The sequence below is a fragment of the Plodia interpunctella genome, chromosome 3 (genome assembly GCF_027563975.2).
Source record: "Plodia interpunctella isolate USDA-ARS_2022_Savannah chromosome 3, ilPloInte3.2, whole genome shotgun sequence".
NCBI classification, from domain to species: Eukaryota; Metazoa; Arthropoda; class Insecta; order Lepidoptera; family Pyralidae; genus Plodia; species Plodia interpunctella.
In genome coordinates, this window is record NC_071296.1 from 1,484,266 (window position 1) to 1,512,157 (window position 27,892).

Below are 27,892 nucleotides of genomic sequence, written 5' to 3' on the forward strand. Positions count from 1 at the left end.
TATTTAGCCGTTGTCAACAGCATCCAAATGTTAATAACAGTATATTTAATTAAAAAAATATAAAATGACATCAGATTAAAATAAGATAAAATAAAATGTCACTTACAATCTACATTAATGTTAATTAATTTCATTGCAATCCAAAAAATCTTTGATTGTGTAAAAACATTTATCAAGAAGCCATTTATTTGTCTTTTAAAATAATATAATGGCATTTGTAGCTTCTCTTCAAGTCTACTTGTTAAGTCTTTGAAATTTGCTTGTATCTATGGACACTTAGTCCTTTCGCCAAGCTTACACAATCGACAACTCTTAAAATATTTTTTTACTAGACATTTTCGTATGTGTCCGTTTATGGTGATGACTGAAAATCACTGCTTGCTCCTTGAACAATTCCCACCACTGAGTTGTCGCCAATTTGTATCACTGCGCCACACGTTTACGTCACAGAAACACTCTTAATATTATTTATAGATGTGTATCTCTATCTAACATGTTCCAACTTTTAATTATTTTGTATGTGTCCTTATGCTCGATTTCTGAGTTTTTTAACGGAAGTTTATTTATTCGATAGCGTTATTCCAACCAATGGCGTGATTAGAATAGATAAACTGCCGTTAAAAACCTTTAGAAACCGGGCATTAATTGATGCAAATAATTTTCTTATTTGTCTATGTAACGTACCCAAGATATTTATTGCTTTGGTAACGATCAGACTGATGCGTCGACTGCGGCCCCTGCTGCAAGACGCGATCCAGAAGCGGTGCTGCGGCGCCCGCATGTGGGACGGCGTTACGGGCCCGCTGACCTGGCGCCAGTTCCACCGGCTGGCCGGCCGCGGGAACGAGGACCTCTGCGAGCCGCAGCCGGTGCCGCCGCTGCTGGTCGGCCACGACCGGGACTGGCTCTCGCTGTCGCCGTACGCCTTGAGGTATGATGTCGTGTGGGTGGTCGGCCGGCTGCCGTTCATTCGTTCTTCTCAGCGGTGGTCGGTCGTTCCGAAATGCCAGTAGTTTGTAGCTTGTGAGAAATAACTATTTAATATAAAAAAAATTACGTGAAAAAGTGCTTGTGGATGGCCTAATTTCTGAATTTGAATTGGAATTCATCCGTATCGTCGATGATTTTTTCTTTGCAGCTTTCGATCAAAATCAAATTTGTTTTTGTTATACTTTTTGAGCATTCTAGTGTTGAAGTAGATATGTAAAGTGAAATAAATATAGTGAAAGATTCGATATAACAGTCTTATTGTCAATAAAAAACAATCAAATATTGTTATTTCAGCCAAAAAGTTCATGTTATCATTTATATATTGATACATTCCCTTAAAATTAAACTTAAATTGACAATATTATTTATGTGGATGATTTTACGATGATTTTTATGATGATTTTGTTTGTGTCAATGATTTTACGTATTGCATTATTGATAATGCGTATTTCTATTGCAGACATTGGGAGAGGCTATCACTAGAACCGTATTCGTACGCTCGTGACGTCGCCTACGTAGTCCTGGCGGCGGAGGGCGACGTCCTAACAGAACCTTTACGGATCTTCTTCAGGGAACTGTCTACTGCTTACGAGTCGTGTCGGCTCGGGAGACATCAGCCGGTAAGTCATGAAGTATATACGTAAGCATCTAGTTGACATAAAATGTATGTGGGATAAGGGGCAAAGGATGGCTAAAAATTGTTATTAACTTTGAAACAAAAATCCTTTATTTAAGCGTAACGCGACGCTCATTAGCGGTTGTATCGTAATCCCATAATATGGCCAATCTATATTTCTCTTGTTCTTTTCATTCATCACCTCTTATTCTCTCGAATTCGTTCAAAAAACATGCATCGTCTCATCCATCCTTCGTTTAGAAACTATCAATCCCACATGTATGTGCTATGCTAGTGTATATTCTGTATCGAATTTTGATCATTTTATGTGTATAAACTTGTTTGTAGGGTCAACGCCGATTTTCAAAACTCTTTCACGAGTAAGAATCTATGTGACTCGATAAGTGACAAAATATATTATATAGTTTATATTCGAATAATAGAAGTATATAAATTAGCAGCGTACCTGGACTTCGCTTCCCCCTGAACACAGTTAACAACATAGATACCAACTGTAGGTCCACCGGATAGCCCGGGAGGGCATAGTCCGGGCGTCGCCGTCGGAGCGTGAGCGCGAGACGGAGCACCCGGACCCGGAGTGGTACTCTGAGCTGCCGAGCGGCCGCCTGGGCGAGTACGTGCGCGCGTACGGTGACGCGCTGCGCACGAGCGTGCTGCCGGCGCTGGCCGCGCTCACGCTGGACAAGACGCTGCTGGAGCCCGAGCGGCCGGCGCCCGAGCCCATGCGGCCGCCGACCACGCCCGACCACCCCGCCACGCCCACTACTCAAGGTTTGTCTCTTATATTTGTCTTATTTATGAGTGTATACTAACGCGAGTTTTCGCCCGCGTGAATTTCGAAAGCGGAACAGACAATGATTTTCATACAAAGTTTCAACCCCCATGTTGATTGGGTTGATTTTTGAAATAAAATATCCTAAATGTTAACGGGGGTTTAATTATATGCATACCAAATTTCGTCAAAATTGGTCCAGCGTTTTAACCGTCAAAGCGGAACAGACATATAAGACAGAATTTCGCATTTATAATATTGCAAAATGTTGTAACTGTCGTACATGACTGTGTCCTGGAAAGACTATACAGTATTGAAGATACTAGATTCTCCTAAGATAGACTATACAGATATTGTAATATACATTTGTATATTTATATATTTGTGTCGCGTCGCATAGTGCATCTTTGTCTTACTTTAAATGTTCGAGTATTTTGATAGTTGTCATTGCCATCTCTCAAAATAAAGGACCTTAAAATTTTATTGCACCCCAACACAGATTGTTATTTTTAAATTAGTGTAGTAAAATGAATCTGTAGTAAATGTGGAATTTTTCCGTTTTCATTTCTGCTTCCCATCAGACTAAATGTTTCTCAATCAACAAGTTAGAGGACCACCTGTAATAATCAAGTGATTTGTAATTCAGGCGAGCCCGAGGAGTCGGGGTTCACTGGCGGCGCGGGCGGAGGCGCGGGCTTGGGCGGCGGCGGAGGCGGGGGCGGCGGGGGCGGAGGCGGCGAGGCGGAGGAGAGCGGCGCGCCCGGGCTGGTGCTGTACGTGGTGGAGCCGCCGTGCGCGCCGGCGCTGCGCGCGCGCGCGCTGCGGGCGCTGCTGCGGCTCGCGCGCCGCGCGCAGGCCGCGCTGCCGCTACACAACCCGCACATACAGGTACAGCCGGGGGTCAATCCGTTTCATGCATTGTATATCATCATTATTCATTGAATTACCGTATGTACTAAAACTAAGATTAATAATCGGTTATAATTATGAAATAAAAAAATTTTGGAATCGAACGGTTATTAAACCCACGCTCCTGTCTGTCCCGGTAGATCCGTTCGATTCTAGAAGTTTCAAAATTAATTTAAAAGCATATATATGCAACATGTATAATAAATCCATTTAAATAATCGGATTGTTGAAATGAACCAGCCACATTGTGGGCAATCAACAAGACAGAACGACCCGACATCTGAAAACAAAAAGGGCCGACCTCTAGTAAACAGTCAAGAAAGAAAATAGAGCTGCACAAATTTTAACGAATGCGACAAATCCATTCAATATTTTTTCTCCATCCATATTACATTCACCAAACAAATTGAAATTACCAACAAATACTAACAGCAACATATATCTCGCACACACAGATAATATCACTGGAAGGCGTATACGAGACGTGGGGCATGGGCGGCTGCGTGTCGGAGCTGCGCGCGCTGGCGTTCAGCGTGTTCACGGGCGCGCGGCGGCTGCTGCAGCACCAGACCAATGGCAAGTCGCTCACCGGCTTCGGCACTGCTGCGAGGGCCACCAACAACAAGGACGTGAGTACCTATACTCTAGCTATACTAGTATATCTCAACTATTATAATATTATATCTTAACTATTATATCACAGCTAACTGCGCCCTGGGGCTTAGCTTCGGTGGGAATTTTGGAATAAAAATCATCCTGTGTGTTATTCCAGGTTATATTCTACACTTGTACCAAATTTCATAACAATCCGTCTAGTAGGTTTTGCGTGAAAGTGTTGACAAAGATACACATACATACATCTTCTCGAACTTTCTTATTAATAATATTTGTAGGATATTTCAAGTATTTTATTTCGGTCTCCTTTTTTTCTCATCTTAGCGTTTTTGATTTCATAAGCGTAAAAAATATATCTTAAATTTTGAAGATTCGGAACAGAGCGCTAATAACATTCGTCCTTCATTATGTCGCTTTGTGGTTTTACAACACTTAAATAGCCGCTTCGTAAGAGATAGGTTGGGAAGTTGTATGAAAATTTATGGACCAAAAATAAAGATATTTATCGGTATTCGGATAGGTCAGGGGTAGATAAATCCAGGAACTTTTTATTGCACCGTTTGCAGAAGAAACAAGTTATTCAACCATAAATGTGAACTTATCGCAAAAACAATTTCTATCGGCAATTTGGATAGAAAGAGAAAGAACCAAGCGGGCGCAATATATATATGTTACGGTAAATTTATATTATTCATGTTATGGTAAATTTGATTAATTGAAAATTATTAATAATTTTACAATTTTATTAATAATAACCACGTGATTTGATAAATGTGAATAATCAATTGAAATTAATTACTTTTATTACACAGATTGGTATATGTAATAAACAAAGTAAGACCCAAGAGTTTTTTGTCAAACAGGTATTTATTTACTAAGTCACGGTCTAACCTAGAATATTGTACTAGGAGAAGAACATGGTGCCGTACAAGCTGTTCTCGCCGCTGTGGGTGCTGGGCCCGGCGCGCGCAGTGCGCGACGCGGACAGCTGGGGACAGAGCTACGGCTGCGGCGGCGCCGTGCTGTTCGTGTCGTACTGTCTGTCGCACGACCAGCGCTGGCTGCTGGCGGCCGCCAGCGACGCGCGCGGCGAGCTGCTGGACACCGCCGCCATCAACATCGACGTGCCGCACAGGTGCCCGAGGTTTCCATCGCTGCGCACTGGTCGCGCTGTCGTTACACTTTTTCTAATTTTAACAAAGACAAGAATTAGTTTTACTATATGACTTTACATCAATTACTCTGTACTGCAGTAATGTCAATTTTGTGAATGATTGATTTTGGAAATGATTCCTTCCTCAAGAAAATTGACGGATTGTAATGACAGCGCGGCCGCAGCGGTTGAAACACTACGAAACCACCCTTATACGTCATAACATAGGCATCGAGGTAGACCACGAACTGGATGGCGGGATGATTTGGACAGGTTTTGGGCGTGGTTGGCAACGAATAGCGCAGAATAGAGACCTTTGGAAGACAGAAGGGAGGCTTTTGACCAGCAGCGGGACACAAAATACAGGCTACCTAATATAATATGTAAGGATATATATAATTTCCATTTTCGTATGTCTTAATCGTCTAACTGTTCTATTCTGATACTGTACAGGTGCTCCTGTTTTTAAAATGTATTTTTATACCCTATATATTGCCCAGGCTTAATAGCTGTAAAATAAGAAAAATGTTTTCATCAAAATAGTCCAGAAATTTTGATTTCCAATAGACAGGATGGGTGAAACTAAATAAAAGCTTTCAAAAAAGTGAAGCTTGCAATTTACCGTATATAAAAGACTGTTTAAAGAACGACAAGACAAACGAAAGACATGTAATTATATTTATATACCTACTATTATAGTCGGTCTCCTTTCAGTCATAAAAGTACTATATACCTTATTGCGTCCCTATAAACGTAAATAAAATCCAATTAGTAAAAAGAGGTAAATATATGTGCTTATTTTTATCGCGTACCTTCTAAAGCCGATCTTATTTCGCTCAGAAATCTACGCACGTATCTATTAAAGACGTTCAACAGGACACGCGAGTCTTTCCATTATACTATTATTTGTTTTCGTATACTTAAGCTCCGTTAAGAAAATAATAATGTTTATATCCTCAGATCCCGACGGAGGAGATCAGGTCCGGCGCGGCGGCTGGGCCTGAAGAAGCTGATGGACTTCACGCTCGGGGTCATGAGCCAGGCGGCCGTGCCCTGGAGGCTGGTGGTGGGCCGCGTGGGCCGCATTGGCCACGGGGAGCTCAAAGGTCAACATCTATTTACATACCAGATAGATATATACATAGATAAAACGTATATTTACTAGTACTGGTATGTATTGGACTACTTGTATGTATACAAGCGACAAGTTTAAAAAATGTTTACACAAAGTTAAAACAACCATAACAGAAATAAATACATATTAAACTAGATTTACACGAACTTATATCTAAAACTCATGTATTACATACACTTTATTAAAAACTATATAGTGCTGGCTTGAAGTCGTCAAGGATGATTTGTTTGTCAATGGTCTGAAAACTAATAAACGTAGGAGAAATAGTAGCTTGGATAACAAGAGAACAACGTCATCATTCTACTACAGAAACTCACTAACTCTTTCATCTGAGCATAATCCTGGTTTCTTCCTCAGACGTCAATAGTCGGAGCCCAATGGTCCGCTTTCTAATTTTTTCTTGTCCACATGGTATTGTCTGAGTAGAGTTTAGTTTTGACTTGACTTATCGAGGAAGTTTTAAGAGACTTAAAGAAATATTGGCCACATCATATGCGTCTCTAGAGTTCTTGAGAAGCCATTTTCAGTGTTCGATTTCTACTAAAATTGATAATGTTGTATATACAGGGTTACTGGTATCAAACGCAAAACCTAAGACTATTGGGGTACATCAAAACAAGCAACTTTTATTCTACGACTTCATTTGTAGATTTTTTTTTTCATATAAAAAAAATACAATCTACTTTGCGATTCTACACATCTTAACTCTATGTAATAGCCAAGCAACACGAGTCAGTGCAGTAGCGTTATGTAGCGGAATCGAACATAGATTTAACGTTTTATAGAATGAATAAACTTATTTATTTTTTTTATTTATTACGTTTAGACAAAAGTCGTAGAACAAAAGATGTTAATCTCTATGTACCTTATGCGCCTTTGGAAGGTTATTCGTTAGATACCAGTAACCCTGTATATGATATTGTATTATAATAATAAAAAAATGTTTATTCAGACCATAACTCCACTTTTGTTAGTACCAATGAAACCTATTGTAAGTAAATATAAATTAAAAAAAAAAAAACACAAAATATCCATCAGTCACTGCTGCCCAGTTCCGTGGGAGACTGCGCAACAGCGACCGATGTACACACAATCTGTATTTGTATGTATATATAAAACGGTTCCAGGTTGGAGCTGGCTCCTCTCCCGCAAGAACCTGTACCGGTCGTCGACGATGCTCCGCGAGATGTGCAGCAGCTGCTCCGCGCTGTATCCGGCCGGAGCGCCCGTCATCCTGTCCGCGTGTCTGGTCTCCACGGAGCCCGACAGCTGTCTGCGGCTCATGGCTGACAGGTTCACTCCTGACGAGAGGTCAGTCAAGCTCACTTATTGAATTATAACAGTACTATTGAGACACGATAATAAGTATAATAGACCTGATTGACGAATTTTTGTTTGACTATTCATGACTATCCCTTATATTATTAGAAACACCAGTGAAAAATTCACCGTTATGACAATACTTTTAAAAATATGTTAAAAATAAAATCACACATTTTTTGACTCGTCCATACTAAATGACACGAACAAGTGACGTCACAACGTGCTAAAATATTCGCGAGAAAGATATGTTTGTTCGACTGCTACATTAAATATTACGTTTATGGTGATGACTTCTTATTAAAAATTGTTACAAAATTTTAGTTTTTTTTTGTGATGGTAAAGTTTGTTTTTATAATTTCATACTTTTTGAAAATTGACCTTCCAATTACATTTTAATTGGAAGGTCAATTTTCAAAAGTTTTCAGTTTAAATCTTCATATGATGATTCAGCCGCATTGTTACAGTCTATGAATTATCATAATGATATCTAGGTAAAAACTTAGATTATACATATTTTTTACAATTCTCTGACCTTGTCAACTACCCTACTGTAAAAAACTATATATTTTACACATAATTAGATATTTTTTACAGCATCTGCCTGAGTTACATATAAGTTAATATAACCCATATTAGAGCTAATATGTATTGATGTTGTATTGCAGGTTCTCGCAAGCGTCCATACAATCGCATCTACACACGCCTCGAGACGTCACCGCCACGCATATCCTGGTGTTCCCTACATCAGCTACCACACAGGTATGTTATACCTTTCCTTAATTATACTGTCATGGAGATTACTATTTCTTTGATCACCAGTTATCGCCATTGATCAAAAGAAGCTTTGTCGCTATGACTGCAAACGGGTATACGCATATGTGTACCAAATAAACGTCTAAAGTTGCTTTTGACATTAATCTTTCTCTACACCAGCTCCTGCTCCTAACAGCGATTTAATTTTATATATAGAACAGAATTAAAGCACTTTTTTTTTTATTTCACTTTTATAATCGGGGTATCCATAGTTCACAGAATCACTCTTCATCGAAAACACGTTTCGTCGAAAAATTTGTTTGGTTTCTCGGAATCTAAATAAGCTTGAATGAAAATAATCGGTAAATTTAGTTCTGCTTGACATAATTAGGTTAGGTTAGTTAAGAATATGATAATAAACATTAAGTAACTTGAGATATATAAAAAAATGTCGAAACGTGCTTTCAATGAGGAGTGATTCTGTGAACTGTGGACACCCCTTTAAAGCCAATGGAATAAACAAACACGGAAGACGATTTTTGATTCGTCCAATTGCCAAAGTCTCGAAAAATTGTAGATTCCGAAATGAAAATGTGCAAATTTCAGTCGAACCAACCGTTCGACCCGCCGATGGCGAACGGCGAGGGCGACGACATGATCTTCAACGTGGACATGATGGGCGAGGAGGAGATGGGGGAGGACAACATCTCGGACCTGTTCATCGGCGACGTGTTCTCGCACATGTGGCCGCAGAACAGCCCGCGCGCGTCCCCTAGACGCAATGATGACGACCCCGCCAGCCACAACCACGCCGCCGCCTTCCATCTCCAGGACGACATGGCGGCCGTATGTATTGTTGTTTTATTTAAAAAAAAAAAACATTAATAGTTCCACCTGTTTTTCGACATCAATATTATTCTCTTTATATAGGGGTGGTACAAAATATATGTATGATTACTATTAGTGAATTACTAATATATAACAAGAAAATCGGAAAACACACTCGGCTCGCAAAAGTATATATATATATATATTATATATGTCTACAAAAACAAATTTCGCAGATTAATCGTTGATTTCGTGCTCCATATTAACTTTGTCGCTTTGGACGTTTCCGACACGAGTGTGTATTCCGTTCATAGTATATATGTTTTATTAAAAGTATAGTATAACCTTTTTGTAGGTATGTATATATATGTCACAGTCATGTTCTCTGTAATGTATCATGGTCATCGTCAATTCTTGTTGGGAATGCTATTGCTACTTAACAGCTGCCTAGGCTATATACTTTAGGTAAGGAATTAAAGAATATATAACCATGGTTCCCCATATTAATTACATATATTTCTTTTATTTATGTATAGATATATATACTGGTATTAGATGTTGTCTTCATTGTTCTTGTTATTGTTGGCTTCGCACTTGTGGGCATTTCATATATAATTATATCCTATAGCAATGTTGGATGATGTATCTTTCTAATGATGAAAGAATTTTTGAAATCCAATCGATAGTTTCGGAGATACCCGCTCAAACATGTAAACTCACAAATGTACAAACGTTTACCTCTATATAATAATAGTATAGATAACGTATTTATATACAGCTATAGTTTTTCAACACGTAGTAAATCAAAGAGAGTAATAATTTACGTTTTGTGCTAAAAATATTTTAGCAGCGACTTCAGTATTATTTATAGTTTCACCGTTAACCTTTCAAGGACCGCGCCTCATCCCGGTTGTCAGTTTGTTTCAATGGGTTCTGTGAAATGTAAACATAATAGTTTTTACTGTCAAACATATGTCTAAAAAACATAAACAGAGCGTAATCGGTCGGTCCCTGAAGTGATGAGAGATGAGAGATGGTAAACAGGCCACACCCTCAGGAGCAGGTGGGCACGGTGCTGCAGCAGCCGCTGGCGCTGGGCTACCTGGTGTCGACGGCGCCGCTGGCGCGCATGCCCGCGTGGTGGTGGGCGGGCTGCGGCCACCTGCGCGACGTGTGTCCCGCCTTCCTCAAGAACGCGCTGCATCTGCACACCGGCAACGTGCAGTGCGCCGACGACTACACCTCGCTCATGCAGCGCCGCGACCACAACGCGCATCCGCTCGACTCGCAGACCACCACCGATGTGCTCAGGTACTAGATGATACCACTGCTTCTGAGGGGGTTCGCTTCCGTGCTATTTCCGGATAAAAAATACCCCACCCTGTGCCAAATTTCATAACAATCGGTCCAGTACATTTTGCGTGAAAAGAGTAACAAACGTTTTTCTTCATAGTCGTTTTCCTCACGACTGAAGGTCGTGGTCATATGTATGTGAAATGAAACACACACAACAACTTCCTTTGCAATATTAATGGAATAGTTTGTCGTTGCCTTTTCCATTACACGCACAGGTTGATAGTGAAATAGAGTGCAGGTTTCCTCACCTGATCGGGTTCACAGACATGTTGGCAACAGCTTGACAAAGAACGCACGTTTCTGTGCAGATACGTGCTGGAGGGCTACAACGCGCTGTCGTGGCTGTCGCTGGACAGCAGCACGCACGACCGCGCGTCGTGTCTGCCGCTGCACGTGCAGGTGCTCATGCAGCTCTACCACACGGCCGCCGCGCTCGCCTAGCTGGTTCACAGGTTCACAGGACACATCATCCTGATCGAAAATTCCTAAGACGTCAAAACTGCACAACGTTAATATTCAAGTTTTCACTTCTGCCGGCAAGTTTTTTTTCTGCGATTTAAAATGCATGTCATTTTGGGTATATACTTGACGAGTGGATCTCGTGATCTATTGATTTTTTTTTTTAATTTTGCAATTTATAATGACATGAAAGAAGCATAAGAATTTGATGAATAGGCGTTTCGAAATTTCCAACTCTGATTTTGAAAATTTAAATGACAAAACCGGTATAATAATTTCATTAATGGGAATTTCGACATTTCATACCACAATTTTGCAATTTTAAACAACAAAAAACCCAATAACAAGCCTGTTATCTAATTATTAACATTCTGCGAATTGTTCATGTTGTACACATGTAAAATCAATATTTTATTACAAAACGCTGTTGAATACTAATGTCTCTTTTTCAACTTAATTGGAACCACGTGAGATCCACACGACAAGTGAAATATTGTTAAGTTACTACACGATACGAATTAATTAAATCAAGGAATTTTATACAACATTATTATTTATTTATTTATTGACTGTGATTTATTTATTTTGTCTTAATTTATTCCAACATAAATTCCATCAAGAACAGCGTGTAAATAAAATGTTAAATATATTTTTAGTTCCATTTTTATTCTTTGCTGCTTGTTGTGTTAAGTTCAAGTGATTAGTGAAGTCGTTTCGTGTAAATAACAATCGACGCTCTGCGAACATAAGAGCTGTTTCCAAAGATGATGCGTCATGTGGCGACGTTGGACTGTTCTGCATCGACGGCATGTTCATATCTTCGTCCTTTTCTGTCATACTAGCTTACAATACGAAAGAGAGGGACAGAATGCGTCGTGGTGTGGTTTAGTTCGTTAGCGGCCGCGTTCGGTGCTATATAAAATGTTTTTCACCCTGTCGTTCATAAAATTTTTGAACCCGTTTTAGTTAAAACCTGTTTCGTCCCTATCTCACATTAAAATATTTGACTTTGAAAGATCGAGACGTATTTAAACTAAAATAGATTTTATATTTTCTATGTTCATACTTTTGCAAATAAATTATCTATGAATAATATGGGTAAATAGCAACAAACGCGAGCCGAAGCAAATGTTACCACGCACAAACTACTAAAGATATCAAAAATTGTTATATAAAATCTTTTATACATAACTAGATAAGCCGGGAATGTAGATCGTTAATTCGATAACACGGAGGTCCAATTTGGCATATGAATGATTTTCTAAAGTTTATACTGTGAGATTATCTTCTAGGTCGTTGTCAGTTGAGACAGAAGTACCGTTAAAACTGGCTTAGTAGTATTATTATGACATGAACATCTGTGAAGGAACAAATGAAATTTTGACTTAAAATGTTTGGTGTCAACTGGAAACGAACCTCACCTTATAACCCCCGCCCCCGGAGGGCCAGCTTCCACTGTACCTACTCTCTTCCTGATCTCTCACTCCACATTGTACCATGAACCTCATTTTGCGTAGCTTATCGTCAATTTTACCATAGCTGAATCATTTTTAATATAAGAGAAGATATTGTAATGTATTTCTAATATATAAAAACACATTGGACGACCTCTCTCAGTGAATGGTCTCTGTAATGTTACATGTGTTATTAATTAATATAGGTCCTTTTGATTAGACATTGTAAATGAAAAAAAAAAACTAATTTAATCGGAAATTACAGACAAAATGTATTATTTTTTTATGAAGTAGATGTACTCGAATATTGAGCCAATTCTTTGTGAATAAATTGTCTGTTTTTAATTAAAAATTAACTTACTGTTGATTGCCAAATGTATTGCCATTTATTGAAATTTTCATTGCCACTATCATAATTTGATTCTTAAAGTAAAAATTTAAAAGGGCCTTATGTAATAAAATACACATTTTTTTTTACTAACTTAAACACACGTCGAAATGCCTGACAAATGAATGACAAAAGAAATGTTGAATGGGACGTCACATGTTATGTATTGCAGTAATATTATCTGTTGTGCTCTATGTATGAAATATTTTATTTTTTACGTTATGTTAAACCGGTAAGAATTACCAAAGGAGCTAGATATGTGTAAAGATAGATACCGTAAATTGTATCGCTGAAACCCAATGGACGGTGAAGAATGAGTAAATTAATATTTTAACTGATCTGAAATATGACCATCAAATTTCGATCATTTGCTCATTTCTACGCGCGTTCGGTCTCGGCGTAATTCAAATGTATTATTTTTGTAATATTTTTTTACGTTGGAGTAAATTTAAATTATTTTCAATCATTCTATTAGTTTTCGGCTCGTTATGTATAAGCGCGATAGTATTTACGATTTAGACACAATTATATTAGGCGAATTGACCATTGTATTACAACTTGGGTAGTTTTTACTCATGTACAGTTTTATACGAGGGAACAATCAGCTCAATCGTTACTGCCCGCGCTGGCGCGATTGCACTTGCATACTATACAGGTGGTTACAAAAAAATACTGAAAAAATATGCTTAAATTAAGCTCTTGCCTATCCTATATCTTATTTTATAAGATAATGTTGTCTTTTCGTAACGTCCTGTATAAAAACACTGTCAAATTTTAAAGTTAACGCAATTCGCGCGGCGTGGTGATTGCATTCTAAAGTAATATATATATATATATATATACAGAAGTTGCTAGAAATAATGTCTTCTTATGATGAATAAACCTCCGATTGGAAACTAATTAGTAACACCAATAGTTTACGATTAGTTAAATAGTTATAAAGAGAGACCTAGAACATGTTCGAAAGTAGCATTTTTATAATTAGACATTGTCGTTTTATAACAATATAAATGGAGCCGCGGAAGCAACGCATGTTGGTTCGTTGAATCTCCGACATTTTAGTAGTTATGTGAAATTTTCTATTTTAATATATTTAAATCGTAAGCATTAGGCGTGCTGTGAGATGTTATGTAAATGCGTCTGCGCTCGCTGCGGACCGAGTTTTAACGTCATTTAATTTTACTCGCGATTCTTTTTTAAAAACACATTTTTACGCATTGACTGAGTTGTATCAGACGGATCCGATTTATTGAACAAATGATGTGAAATCGAAATTTGTTATTATTTTGTTGTTTATGTATAATTTGAGCGGCCAGCGGTGGCTGACGTAGGCAATTTGTAAAGTGTTGGCCCGGTCGTCGCCGCTTCACTGAATTATGCCTAGTTGAATATGAAATGTTTTAAATGTGTTACAACATTTGAGAATATTTAAAGATGTTGTATATAGTTTATATTTTGTTTTGTAAACGACATTTGTACATAGTCGCGGTAGTTCCCGGTAGCGTTCGGTCTGCCCTCGCCTGAGCACGTTTTAAAGAAACCACTCGTAATATTTGTACAGTTGTTAAGCGAGATTCGTATTATAGTTGAATGAATTATTTTTAGGATTTCGTTTTTGACCTCTTTTTGTTATTGTGAATTGTCAATTTTTTTAGGGAATTGGGATCGTACTGTACATAGACCTCACCATTTTGTGAAATATTAGTCGTAAGCCGTCAAATCTGATGATTGGTGTGGAAATCAAATTTTCTAAGCAGAGCAATCATTAGATATCGTAAAACAAAATTAGAGTAATACTTGATATTAATATAACTTTATAAATAACTGTGAAAATAGGTAATAATAATTATGAATAAAATATTACATATTTAAAAAGCATTGTTTTATTTTGTAAACGAGAAGCAACAATTGGCTGACGGTAATAGTACCAAATAATAGTAATACCTAACAACATCATACATAATTATCTTTTATTTCATATTCAAGCGATGCTCTTTACTTGAATATGAAATAAAAGATTATAAAACAAAGCCCCTTCTGGCTTGTCAGAATCTGTCAGTGGATAGTCTGCATAAAATATGTGTGTGACTTGTATCACAGATATAAGAACATAACATTTTTTTTGACGACCTGGATGGCGCAGTGGTAAAGTGCCTGAACCGAGAGGTCCCGGGTTCGATCCCCGGTCGGGTCATGATGGAAAGTGATCTTTTTCTGATTGGCCCGGGTCTTGGATGTTTATCTAGTGTATTTGTTATAGATATAGTATCGTTGATAGTATCCTATAACACAAGTCTCGATCTTACTTTGGGGCTAGCTCAATCTGTGTGATTTGTCCGTATATATTTATTTATTATATCTGTGGATTTGTATAAATGTTGTTTTTTCACGGTTTGTATGTATTGGTCTTCATAAATATAACCGAGTCGACACGCTAAGAACACAGCACAGTCGCGCTAGTAACTAGGTACGTTAATGCGTCCTCTTGCTCATCAAATAGAAGTAGAGCGACGGCAGCGCCTGTCTGATGATAATGCCGACGCTGAGAATGGGCTGGCACAGGTAGGCCTCCTTCTCGCGGTTCACGATCATGTCCAGGAACTTCCCAGCTGCATAGTCGACTGTGTAGCCGTCAGCCGCGCCGTCTTCTAGCTCTGGAATTATGTGTTTTTATTTTATGGCAGTGACTATGACAGCTTCTGGATTGGGTTCGTGTTTTGGTTCAAAATGTAATCGTAATGATACAGCAATGATAACAAAGGTTGTAAAGTAATTGACTTCAAAAATATATGTATAGGTTAATAAAAATATTATAGTAGTGATTTTCCCTTCACTAGTTGGCACGTTGGCAGTGGCGGATTAACACAAATTGCCTATAACGAAATGTCATAACTACTAATAATATTTAAATCTGCCGTCCACTAGCCTACTAAGCCTACTGGTAAATTCGCTACTGCTAGTTGGAGGAAGATTTTCAACATGTATTGATGAAACATTTTTCAATAAATATATATCTATTTGTTTATATACGTAAAACTATATGTATACGACATTCAGAAAGGTAATTCACTCAGATGAAAGGTAATTTATGGGACGTGTCTATCACAGACACAAGATCTCATTGCCTGAATGCCCCAGTCAAGAGAGCCACAGGAACTGGTGGGCTCGACCCTCGAAGGTGACCATGATGATGATATATTGATAAAAAATGGAATACTCACTACCTCCAAGCTGTTCCCCGGTGACACCATTAATTGCTTTAACGGATATATCCGTTTGGACGAACCCTGGGATGATCACGGAGACGCCGATGTTGAACTTGTGGACTTCAGCCCTGAGGGAGTCTCCGTACGCGATCAGGGCGTGCTTGGAGGCGCAGTAGGGCGCGCGGAAGGGCACTGCCATCCGGCCGAGCACTGAACTCATTATCACTATCTGTCCTGATTTTCGTTCTCGCATTGATTGAAGTAAACCTGGAAAAAGAATACATAAACATTTACCCTATTTAAATTATGCTCTACACCGTCGCCAAACTAGGACACATGCCGACGCGAATGCGTGAACATTGCGTAGTTAGTATGAATGCTTTTATTTACCGCAAGAAAAAATCAGCAATGTATACCGAATCCGCTAAAGTTTGTCAAACTGTTCGGCGACCAGGCGATTAAGGGACTGGCTTTGGCAGATGATAGACAACAATATCCTCTATAATATATGCTCCGTGACAATATCATTCCCAGGGAAGGTTGATTAGCCTGGCTAGTTGTAAAATCATAGCCTAATCTGCACAAAATTAAAGTTTATTTTTAAGTTGAGCCCAGGCTTCGCGGCGTCACAGCCCATAGGGGCGTACACGTGAAGATGAGAAGAGGTATTAGAAGAGCCTTATGAGATCCTGAATTCACTTCTGAATTGATTTTGAGATTTTGGATATTATATAGCCTTCCATTCATACCACATTCATACACATATAATATACACAAAAAAAAAAATAGTTCCATCAACGAGAGCGTTCAAAAAACAAACAAACGCTTCAACCTAAAGTTTATTCAGTTATACATGGACGTGTAACAGTTATATTAATCTTTCGGTATAAAGTAGTATAGACTTATGAGGATCAAACTGAACCGAGAGGTCCCGGGTTCGATCCCCGGTTAGGTCATGATGGAAAATGATATTTTTCTGTTTGGCCCTGGTCTTGGATGTTTATCTATATATGTATGTGTTATAAAATATAGTAACGTTCAGTTAGTATCCCATAACACAAGTCTAGAACTTACTTTGGGGCTAGCTCAATAAAAATAAATAAATAAAAATTTGTCCTAATTATTTATTTATTTAAACTTCAGAATCAAATTGTTGAGTCCACAGTGTCTATCAAGGTAGAAAACACTACTTAAATCTTAGTAAATAATAAGCCCAGTGGTTGAAACCTTGACCTTGGTGCTCATAAACAATGTATGTACCTACTCACACAGATATTATTCCACACTTACCATTAGTTACGATGACAGTGCCAAAGTAATTTACATAAATTACTTGTTTGTGGATTTCAAATTTCGTTTTCAGATTCGACCCACTGTGCGCCTGTCCTCCGTTGTTGACCAAAATGTCGACGTGACCACATATTTCTAGCACTTTTTTCACAAACTCTTGGCATTCGTCTAAATTTCCAAGATCTAGTTTAAGAACTACTGGCTCTGGAGATTCTATTCGCTAAAATAAAAATTTTAAAGTACGCAAATTTTATTTCTCTAAAATCGGGTCTAACTCGGGTCGGGTCAATATTGACCCGAATGGGTCAATATTGAGCAAATAATACATATATATAAGATTTTCTTCTTGCACATAGTCCCATAGGTACCTATGGACTAATATTTCAAAATTACGATTTCACGGTTATACCGCTGGGCCGATTTTTATGAAATTATGAATAGAGTTAGTTAATGACTCAAGGTCAAACATACACGACAGCGTGTAGTTTCTGTCAACAGGAAGCATTAACCTTCACCTATATTTGTCGCAATAAGAATGGTTTTCCTTTCCTCTTTTTTAAGTAATTAGGAGGACTATATCTTGAGACAAGTGATAAAGTTTTTAGTATTCTTAATACAACACTTAAGAAGTAAAAAAGGCGACATAGTATGCACATTCACACTAGGTAAATCTGAGATAATCCGTTAATAATCAAATAATGAATAAGATTACATTTTTACATACCACCTTTTTCGACATAAGCTGCTGTTTGACTCTCAAGAGTTCGTCGATCCTTCGCGCCGCCAGCACCACCATACACCCATGGCCATAGAACTCGTGTGCTAATGCTTCGCCAATGCCTGAACTGGCGCCAGTGATCACTACGACCTGAAAATTTTGCACATTCAATTAATTGCTAAATTTTTTGTACATTTACAATCGTAAGTTTGCTTTCTTTCAAGATTCTAAAAATAAAAGTTGTAGTAAGTATACCTAATACTTTTTAATTGTATTTTTTTTTGTTTACCTATGATTGTATGTAAAGTTATTGTAATTTATTTATTATCTGTACAATAACACGTTTCGAAATGTTTTTGCTATATAATAAAAAGGCTGCTTTTTCTTTTATGGACTTTGTTATCATAAAATGACCTCGGCGACCGCGACGGCAGAAGCATAAGAATGAAGCAAGAACATAGTGTAAATTGCTATTTATATCGAATTAATGGGAAGATAGGAAAGAGGCGGACCCTGGACTCCGACGCTCAGATGAGAAAGAAAGAGAGGAAATGTACATCAATTACTTAAGTAATTAGAAATTAAATAAGTAATTAGAAATTTAATAATAGTTCTCTTACCTTGTTTCTTAACTCAGCTTTTCGTTTCTTTGTCAAAGATTTTTTATAATTCTTATAAAATACATAAATAGGTAAGATTAAAAGAAAACTGTATAGTAGTACTCCTAAAGAAGAAGTCATATTTTAATTTTAATAAAAAAGTTATGACTTCAATAATATGCTGTAAACGTTTTCTCCTAACTGATGTTTTACAGTAAATAACTGACTTCATCTTCCTATTTATAAATGCGAATGTTTTAAGAAGTTTTTTATACATTTTACATTGTACCTACCTTAAATCATTGTAAATTCAATGTAGTTACCTAAACATTGTAAGTATATACCTACCTACACGAAGAATACATATGCGTTTGTATTAGATACTCGTCTACTACAAGTGGAGATGGGTGAAGAATTGTGAAGAAATTATATATACCTACCTAGAATATAGAGTGCATAGGAGTTTAAATTGAATACGAGAGGCTATTGTCATTTTATTGCCTATTCATTAATGTATTTCTATTTACCTACCTATCTTTTGTTTGCATATAATTTTATTAGTTTTTAAAAACCTAAAAGACGAAAGTGAGCTTCATGCGGTTCTATAATTTACATTAGGCCGTGTTCTTTCATCACCACCATGGATTTAATAAGTACGTTGTACGCAGTACCTACTAATTCTATGGTCATCACATGGTTACGTGGCCGTTGAGTAGTAGTTTTAATTTTTTATTATCTATATGTTTTTTCTTTGTCAATTGGACAAGGGCAGCAAGATATTTAATACTGTCAATGTCATGATAAGGTGTCAATCCATCTGTCAAATTGTTTTGTTCAGCTTCTCTTGAGCTTCCCTTCCTTTGACTTACCTTCGTTCGTTCTGTTTGTTTTTGGTACCATAGCTAAAAGTACCTAGTTGTTTGTAAAAAATGAAATGAGATAGGGCTAAATTGTTATACTTTCATGGTTTTCTGTGCTTGTACCCAGTCTGCTATTCGTTTTTAGTGATAGAATTATAAAATAAAATTAGAGTAAACATAAATTATACGTGACGCGATTGTTGAATATTACTAGTTTGGCAATGAAAATACCGTGAAAAGGTATTGATTCGCCATAATGAAGATAAATGAGAAGAATTTGTTAGCATTTGCGTCGTCTGCGACGCCCGTGGATGGCGATGGCTGGCTGGACATGCGGGCAGAAGTCGGCAAGAGCTATCACAAACGCTGGTGCACCTTGAAGGGGAATCTCCTGTTCTACTTCGACAAGAAGGGTGACAAGGAACCTGTGGGTGTCATCATATTGGAAGGATGCACTATTGGTAGGTAACTTGCGTAGTTATCTTAGATATCTTTACCCTGACTATAATCATATGGTGTGCCTTGGATTCAGTCTTAATACCTACCTACTATCTAATTGGCGCAGCCTGTATGATAATAAACACATAAATAGTTGTATGTTTTAATTTTATCAATTGAGACCACAGTTATTAACCATAAACAAGAGAGCAGTGAAATGTTATTGGAACAGTAACTCTGAAAATCTCTTTATAAACCAATTACAGAGCTAACAGAAGAAGAGACATACAGCTTCAAAATAGTGTTCCAATGTGAGGGGGGCCGGACCTACTACTTTTGCACCAACTCACAGGCCTCCATGGAGGCCTGGATGAAGGCTCTGGCTTGTGCGAGCTACGACTACATGAAGCTTATGGTTTCAGAGCTGCAGAGACAGCTGGACGAAGCACAAGGTGAGCTTTACTTATTATTCAGCGTGTGTAAGATATTTGTATAGTGTCCAACCAGATTAAGCTTCATTTTTGGCCCTAAAATCTAGTTTCGATCATAGATTTAAATAAATATATTTAGAACAAATCACACAGATAGCTAGCCCCAAAGTAAGTTTGAGACTTGTGTTATGGAATACTAACTCAACAATACTCTATTTTATAATAAAAACATATATAACTCATTTGGTTTTACCCAATAATTCAGCTGAAAGTTTCGGCCAATAGAAATTAGTTTTACTTGTGTTACTGACAACACAAGTAGATTTATAATTTTTTATAAGGTTGTCATTTTGAAATTTTATGGCTACAAAGTATGTCATATGTGTATCCCAAATAAAATAAAAATAAAATACATATATATACAGCAATCATCTTTGGAGTTAAATAGTAAGATCCTAACAACTTGTACATCAAAAAGTCTCTAATGTGAAGATAAAAAGTTTTGATTTGTAAATATTACACCTAGATTAATTGTAAATAAAAAAACTGTTACTCACTACACTCACATTTATTTAAAAAAAAAATCATATTTGTTCCTCTTGAAAGATCAGATATTTAAACACTAAAATTAGGTATTTAGTCTGATGTTGAATTTCTTTAATTAGGTACCTATGTTACTAATTTTAATTTAATTATTTTCAAAACTCCACAAGTCCATCAATCTCTTTTAGCCTTAAATACACTAATTAATTACATCATTTACCAGTAATTTCAAAACTACTTTCACAAATTTCACCTTTAATTAATATATATAAACCGCAACATCCATTACATAAAACATTGGATAAAAATTGATAGACCATGCTATTAGTTGAACCAATTTAGCTGGTGGAATACAGAGTTTAATGATATAAATGAACAGCGAACTATATCTTAATTTCCTTTATTATTTATTTGCGGCCTGTCCTGGCTTCGCTCGGGTATAAATTTTATATTATATGTATATAAATTATGTATGGTTTTCGCCAATACATAGATTACAAAGGAAGGTTTAGGTGCTTACAAAGCACCTAAACCACACTATGATCTATGATATAATCACACTATGTATTGGCGAAAACCATACAAAAATCCGCCCTGTAGTTGTTGAGTTTATCGAGAACAGACAGACTGACTGGCAGAGTACTTTGTTTTGTAATATGTAAGGGTGGGTTGCACAGTCAACTTTAACATTACCCTTAGCAGTAAAATGCAAAATATGCAAATTTTGTCTCTAAATGTCGCGCCGCTTAAATTCATCGTCAAATTTAGCAGTTAAACTCACCGTTAGGATGCCGTGCCGTAAGGATTTACAATTTTACATTATTATTGCTAAAGCATTTTTTAAGCTAAAGTATGTTTTGTGTTTTTCTCTCAATTACAAATATTATAAAGTGTGACAGTGACAAAACATATTTTAGCTTCAACTGCGTGATTTTTTTTATGAATAACAGGTAATTCTGTTTAAGTACTATTATGAATTTCATTGGCTAAGTGTGTGAAATTGTTATGTGGACGTAACAGCCGCGAAAGTAACCGGGAACACACGAGGATGGGATAGAGATCAGCAAACGCGATATAGTAAACTATAACTTTAACTCAAGTTTTAATCATGCAAGTTAATAAAATCAAATCAAATATATTTATGTGTATATCACTATAATATAGTATAAAACAAAGTCACTTTCTCTGTCTTTATATCCCTATGTATGCTTAAATCTTTAAAACTACGCAACGGATTTTGATGCGGCTTTTATTTATATATAGTTTGATTCCTGAGGAAGGTTTAGGTGTATAATTTATTAAGGTTTTACCCGAGCGAAGCAGGGACGGGTCGCTAGTACAGTATACAATACATAGATAATACAAATGAAAGTAATCTGCCAAAGCTTTTAGATTCTAAAATGATTTGACCATTGTTTTAAAATGTGATCACAGCCGAGGCAGCCGCAGACGAGGCCGCGTTGGTGACCATTACCCCGCCGGAGGAAGAGCCCAAGGTGCCCCCTCGAGGACAGCGGTACAACCCCTTCAACAGGGTGCCTGATGCCAGCGCTGAGGGGAAAGTGGTCCAGGGCAGTCGACATCGTGAGTGTTCAGTTTTTTCTAATTTATCAACAATCTTCAATCTGTGCTTATTGTTGACATTTTTTTTAATAAATCAAATATTAGGTGTAATTGAAATATAATTTTTACGAAAATACTTTCGTGGTTGTTAAATATTTTATTTCACCATGTATAAAAGTGATGTAAAATATTCGACATCGCTCATCACATCGATCGCTGTAACATCTTAAATAGTCATAGTAAGATTGTTTACATAATAAGACATAGATAAAACGGAGTATAGGTACAGTACTACCACGTTTATAAGTTACATCGGCAATATTCGACGGCGCAGAATAGCGCTTCCTACCGCCGAATCAAACCGAATACAAATTCAATAAAATAACGACCATATTACTAGGACATAAGTCTTAAAATGCAAAAAAAGTTCAATGATTCGTCCGTACGACGCGACAGCGCGGACTCCAGACATGGCGCGTACGCGTCAGCCAATAGCGGACAGCTCTGTTCGTGGGTAAACATGGCGGGCTCTGATTAGCTAAAATACTTTCGCGCCGTACAAAAATTAGACTTCTGCCCAGGTAAATCGGTGTAACTTATAAAAGTGGTAGACCTGTAGGTATCATCAATAATTATACTTGTCGAAATCCCAGATAAAGAGAACCTCCGGGCGGAGGTGGTCCGCAAGAAGGTTCCGTTCCGCGACATCCACACCACCCACGGCCGCAAGGTGCTGCTGGACCGCAACCAGTGGCGCGCCAAGCTCAAACAACGCACCGAGGCTGAGTCGCCGCTTATACAGCTTTGAATCTGTCTGTCACAACGTACGTGTGCCGCGAAAGATTAGGCCCGAATGCGGAGAAAAAATTAACAGGAGACTTATTGCCATTGTTTTGATAAAAGTTGTGTGTTGATACGCGGGGCTGAGGCAGACGAGTGGGGGAGCGGATCCGCCATGGCTTCGCCCCATCGCGAACGGATGAAATAAGCCCCGTCCATTTACGAGACGTATGTTATCTATGCTCAATTTGATACAACGGCTATTTATATTGGTCCGTGAACCAAATCAAATCTAATATTTTGTTCAGAAATTTTATAAGTCATTTTGCTGTTGCGCAGGCAAACCATATATGGTTGCCAGCCTTACCTATTTTTTTTTTCGATTAAGACCCGCGTTGGTCAAAAGAGTCCCCATTTTTATACAAATTAGGCTTCAAAATCGCGCTATACGTAAAAATGTTTCAACACTGAGTCAGGTCTCATCTTTCGTGGCGTGTACCATACATAGGTTTGATACAACTAACTAATATACTAAAGCTACGGTAGCACAGCCGATAGCCTTTTGATACAGCCGGTTATAGGATATCGTATCGGTAACCGGCTGTTTGAACAGTCTTATCGTCTGTGCGTAAGGACGCAGGGTAATCGTGGAGCTCCGTGTGTGCGGTGACATCATATAAATTTGCGATTATATTATTTTAAGGCCCCTTTTTCATCACTTTCTTCTAAAATACCATATGGTGACAGATGAACTAATTAATCTGCCACATAAGTCTGCCTGATTTGATTGGCTAGTTAGCCGTATCCAACGCTTATGAAAAACTATTTTTCATATGTTTGATATGTTACATTTAAAATAAATCCTGATCGAAAGAGGCTAATGACACGTCACATTACACATCATACGTTGCATTGTTAAAGTACAAAATATCACTTTTTCACGTTAAGTTTTAAATCTATATATATCAAACTATTGCGTTACTGAGTGACTGACCGACAGAGAACGCACAGTCGAAACTACTTGGCGTAGAAAGCTGAAATTTGATGTGTAGGTTCCCAGGACAGTGTAGAGGAGCACTAAGAAGGGATTTCGTGAAATTCCCACGGGAAACGGATTTTTACTCACATACAAAAGCTAGTTATATATAAGGTGAATTGGGGTAATTCGTGTCCGTCAGAATGAACGGTCACTAAGCATATATAACGTTGAACGTATGTTTAAGAGAAGCAATATTGCTTCTCTTTGCTTTCAATTAAGAAAGAATTGCATCGTAAATCACAGGATATAAAATACTTTTGGGTGACTGTTCATTCTGACATCTGAATGAGATTGTCATTCTGACATATGACATTGCTCTTATAATTTTGTCAAGAACTGGCATTATCTTTGTTTCCGTCATGTTTAAGCGGTGTGCGTTAATGGAATTGAGGCTAGCCACGTAAGTACACGTACAGTCAACAGCACATCAACCTACCCAAATTCAATGCAAACTCGCCCCCTATCACCGCGCCATAGAGTACTTTAACGCGTAACTGTACATGTCCTGTTGACTGTACGTGCGTTGCAAATTCTTACGATGAAGGCACGAGGTGCACACCGTATGCAACAGCATTCTGATTACGCATTGTGTCTGTCTGTACATATTGTTTCTATGATAAATATAGTAAAACTTGTGTTCTTGGAAGTTTGTTTAAACGCTATATTCTACTATACACTAATTATATTTTAAAATATATGTTTTTATTTTATATGATGTTATGTTATAGACTATGGGGCTATCGAAAATTGTCATTTAATGAAGTGTTAATTAATATTAATAACTCTGTAGTGTTGGGATTGCGTTGGTTTGGCATTAGTATTCTACTATTTCTATAACAACCTATTTATTATTTAATTCTTTTCTATGTTAAATTATATTCTAGTATCATTCTTGCCCTTTTTATTTCCAAATTGTAAAGGAAATAAAAGTTTAAACGTAAAATAACTTAAATTACAAAGCTGCACTATAAAGTTACTAGTACCAAGTACTTAGCCTTAAAATAAAATTGTAATAAGTTAATGTATAAGGGAAATAAAACAAAAATATTGTATTAAGTGAGTTTATTTTTAAACCTTTGTTATATAAACCAACACTTTACAACGTCAACTCAAGACATAGTATAACACAAGTTAGTTCGGCGACGGCGAGCGGTGGCGCGCAAGACGTTTGGTTTCGACACGGAACTAGAACATTGAGCAAGAACGCGACACGACGCGATGCGATGCGACATGACGCGACGCAATGCGACAAATTCGCGCACGTCAACCGCGCGACGCCGCCTCTACGGTGAACTATACACAACAAAGTGAAAACGCACGAATAAGTGGAAGACAGATTTCGAATGCCCAAGAGACATGGTAACAGTCACACGAGGGAAGTGTCGGAGATAAAACGGAAAATGTCAAACTTTAACGTCCTAACTAAGAGTTAATTTAAACGATATGCCTCTAAAACAGCGCTCCGTCGAACGAACCTGCCTTTTGTTAGATCCGCAATAACTTCGGTACCGCATAAAAGGCGGGGAAATGCGACAGAAACAGACAGGTATGTAATCTTTCGTTTGTAGTATAATCGCGTCATATAAAATTTTTCATATTAATATACTACAACTATGTATAAATCTACAAAAAAGTTAAATAAGGGGTACTTTTGATCGCAAGGACGTCGCGGCGTGTATCAACAGTTTCCAACACCGGTGATATTTGAAACTGTCATTATCTTGCAAATTGACTGGTTTGGTTGAGACTCGCCCCGGCGACCTCACGTCACCCGTCGAAGTATGAATGTCATAAATACGAAACATATTTGGTAACAATTCCTTAAGACAATGCGAACTAGAAGCGAATGGACACGCGAGGGACGTTAGTATTTACACAAATGTTAATATTTTTACAAGTCTACAATCACTAACCGATCGTCTAAAGTGAAAACGAAATGACACTTAAATAATATGATGAAGAGAAGATGTAAATAGATAAAGTGTGTAAATATACAATCTAGAATAACGTAAAACAATTCATATAAAGTTATATACAATTTGTGTGGTGGGTGGGGGAAAGATCTGGCCACTTGAAGGTTATTTGGTCTTAGGATAACTACAACTAACTTCAAACACGTGTTATATAATTCAAATGTCTACTCTATAATGTGGTTTCGGATAAATATAGCTTAGTCAAACTAGGTCGCGACCTAAATATCTAGTAATCTCGAGTAAGCGGTCATATTAATCAACATAACAATAGTATATACGTATTTGGATGCTGCTATGATTATAACCCAATAAGAGTTAATATAAATTTCATATAAGCCAACATAGCCGCACCTATAAAATAAAATAAATTGACAACTATGAAATCAGTAATAACTAATAAATTCATAGGAACTAGCTAATTTCACATCTGCCCTAAGTTATATATGGGTATAGTTTAACAATATGACGTCATATAAATATGTTACTACAGTCTTACTGCGTGATATATCTTTATACGGGTATTAGTTGAAGCGAAGTGGCCAGGTGCTTGCGTGGTGGGGTGACGTATATAGGCGCTTTCCCTCCAAAAGTGATTTGGAGGTTATGTAGCCTGGGTCGCGTCGCAGTGGGTCAGACCTCGAAGCGCTTCTTGCGCTCGGCGACCATGCCCACTAGTGGGGCCACGGTCGTGCGCCCGACTGAGAAGCGACGTTTCGCCTTTAGTTCTGGAATTAAACAAAATCAAACTTGAAATTAATTCTTCTATTATTTACATAAAAATACAATACAATTTTTATCATTTCCAGTGCACTACTGAAAATCTTTATGGGACAATATCTATATGAGATCATGAAAATTTCTCATTATCTTATGGAGATAAAAACTAGAATAATAACTCATCTCTGGGAAAAGTCCTTCATGTTGTAGCTAAATGATATATAACATTATATATAACATTCCCATCCAATACAACTTTCCGGTCCAAGCTATACAATACTGATTGAGTGTTGTAAAACACTAATGAGGAACATAATTATAGCGCACTGTCCCGTTTCTTCTCGTGTACCTATATAATACACTAAGAAGTTACGGGCTATACCTGGACAGGGGAGAGCTGCAGGTTCCGTGTGCTCTCGGTCTTGGCGAACTGTATCTTGGCGCGCGACGGCCGCGCCGCCTCCAGCAGCGGGCTCGACCGCGACTTCTCCTATAATCACAAAATCAACTATGTAGATGGCGACACTAGCCATGAAAACATGCCAGTCTTATCTATAAAGAGTAGAATCCTGCATTTTATTGTAATTGCAATACTAATGATCATGATTGGTCGATAAACACCCAGTGTTTCCAGCCTAGTGAGCGCAGTGCCCTGTTTTTTCTTCTCTTTATACACAGACTATATACTTCTATGTTTGATTAGATATTTCAATAAAAGGGAAATGGCATGTCTTTTTATCGAAATACAATCAATATCTGCACATCACTCGCTGTTTTAAAATCATAAATCACACATTTAATTTAAGGTAAGGATTTTTAAAGTGTATTTTTGAATAAAAAGACTTATTCAGATTTTGTGTGCCTAGTTTTAAATGCAACTAAAATAAACGGAATTTAGTGTTAAAAGTTTCAATGGGCGAACGAATGAGTCTGTTAATTGAAACTTTTTATTTATTTTATTTC

General features: G+C 37.5%; 4 protein-coding genes across 11 annotated transcripts in view; 2 read left to right on the top strand and 2 right to left on the bottom strand.

The window, feature by feature from the left end:
• Positions 1-14,647, top strand: part of skd (skuld) — a 73,889-nt gene extending 59,242 nt beyond the window's left edge. For 3 of the 4 annotated variants that reach the window (XM_053767050.2, XM_053767066.2, XM_053767073.2), the window contains 12 exons: positions 716-931; positions 1,451-1,610; positions 2,125-2,398; positions 3,046-3,287; positions 3,764-3,937; positions 4,832-5,058; positions 6,037-6,182; positions 7,339-7,522; positions 8,200-8,293; positions 8,894-9,133; positions 10,173-10,426; positions 10,780-14,647. In XM_053767050.2, coding sequence (XP_053623025.1) covers positions 716-931; positions 1,451-1,610; positions 2,125-2,398; positions 3,046-3,287; positions 3,764-3,937; positions 4,832-5,058; positions 6,037-6,182; positions 7,339-7,522; positions 8,200-8,293; positions 8,894-9,133; positions 10,173-10,426; positions 10,780-10,912 — 2,344 coding nt within the window. In that variant the 3' untranslated portion in view covers positions 10,913-14,647. The remainder of the gene's footprint in view (positions 1-715; positions 932-1,450; positions 1,611-2,124; positions 2,399-3,045; positions 3,288-3,763; positions 3,938-4,831; positions 5,059-6,036; positions 6,183-7,338; positions 7,523-8,199; positions 8,294-8,893; positions 9,134-10,172; positions 10,427-10,779) is intronic. The other variant, XM_053767058.2, reaches the window with a different exon arrangement.
• LOC128682421 (dehydrogenase/reductase SDR family protein 7-like) lies at positions 14,638-18,829 on the bottom strand. 3 transcript variants are annotated; one of them, XM_053767093.1, is made up of 5 exons: positions 18,607-18,829; positions 17,993-18,136; positions 17,269-17,488; positions 15,997-16,245; positions 14,638-15,426 (listed from the first exon to the last, which is right to left on the bottom strand). In XM_053767093.1, exons 1-5 carry the CDS (start codon positions 18,724-18,726, stop codon positions 15,245-15,247), a joined length of 915 nt encoding a protein of 304 aa, XP_053623068.1. In that variant the 5' UTR covers positions 18,727-18,829; the 3' UTR covers positions 14,638-15,244. The 3 variants fall into 3 exon arrangements, with proteins under 3 accessions (XP_053623068.1, XP_053623076.1, XP_053623060.1); XM_053767101.1 differs by having other exon boundaries at positions 15,994-16,245; positions 17,996-18,136; positions 18,607-18,813; XM_053767085.2 differs by having other exon boundaries at positions 15,994-16,245; positions 18,607-18,813.
• Positions 18,830-18,971: 142 nt separating this feature from the next.
• Positions 18,972-25,291, top strand: IPIP (Inositol phosphatase interacting protein). The gene is made up of 4 exons (XM_053769384.2): positions 18,972-19,906; positions 20,150-20,335; positions 22,292-22,441; positions 23,074-25,291. Exons 1-4 carry the CDS (start codon positions 19,702-19,704, stop codon positions 23,226-23,228), a joined length of 696 nt encoding a protein of 231 aa, XP_053625359.1. The 5' UTR covers positions 18,972-19,701; the 3' UTR covers positions 23,229-25,291.
• The window catches only part of osp (outspread), a 274,832-nt gene continuing 272,226 nt past the window's right edge, over positions 25,287-27,892 (bottom strand). For all 3 annotated transcript variants that reach the window (XM_053769380.2, XM_053769378.2, XM_053769379.1), the window contains 2 exons: positions 27,312-27,419; positions 25,287-26,937 (listed from right to left, as the gene is read on the bottom strand). In XM_053769380.2, coding sequence (XP_053625355.1) covers positions 26,932-26,937; positions 27,312-27,419 — 114 coding nt within the window. In that variant the 3' untranslated portion in view covers positions 25,287-26,931. The remainder of the gene's footprint in view (positions 26,938-27,311; positions 27,420-27,892) is intronic.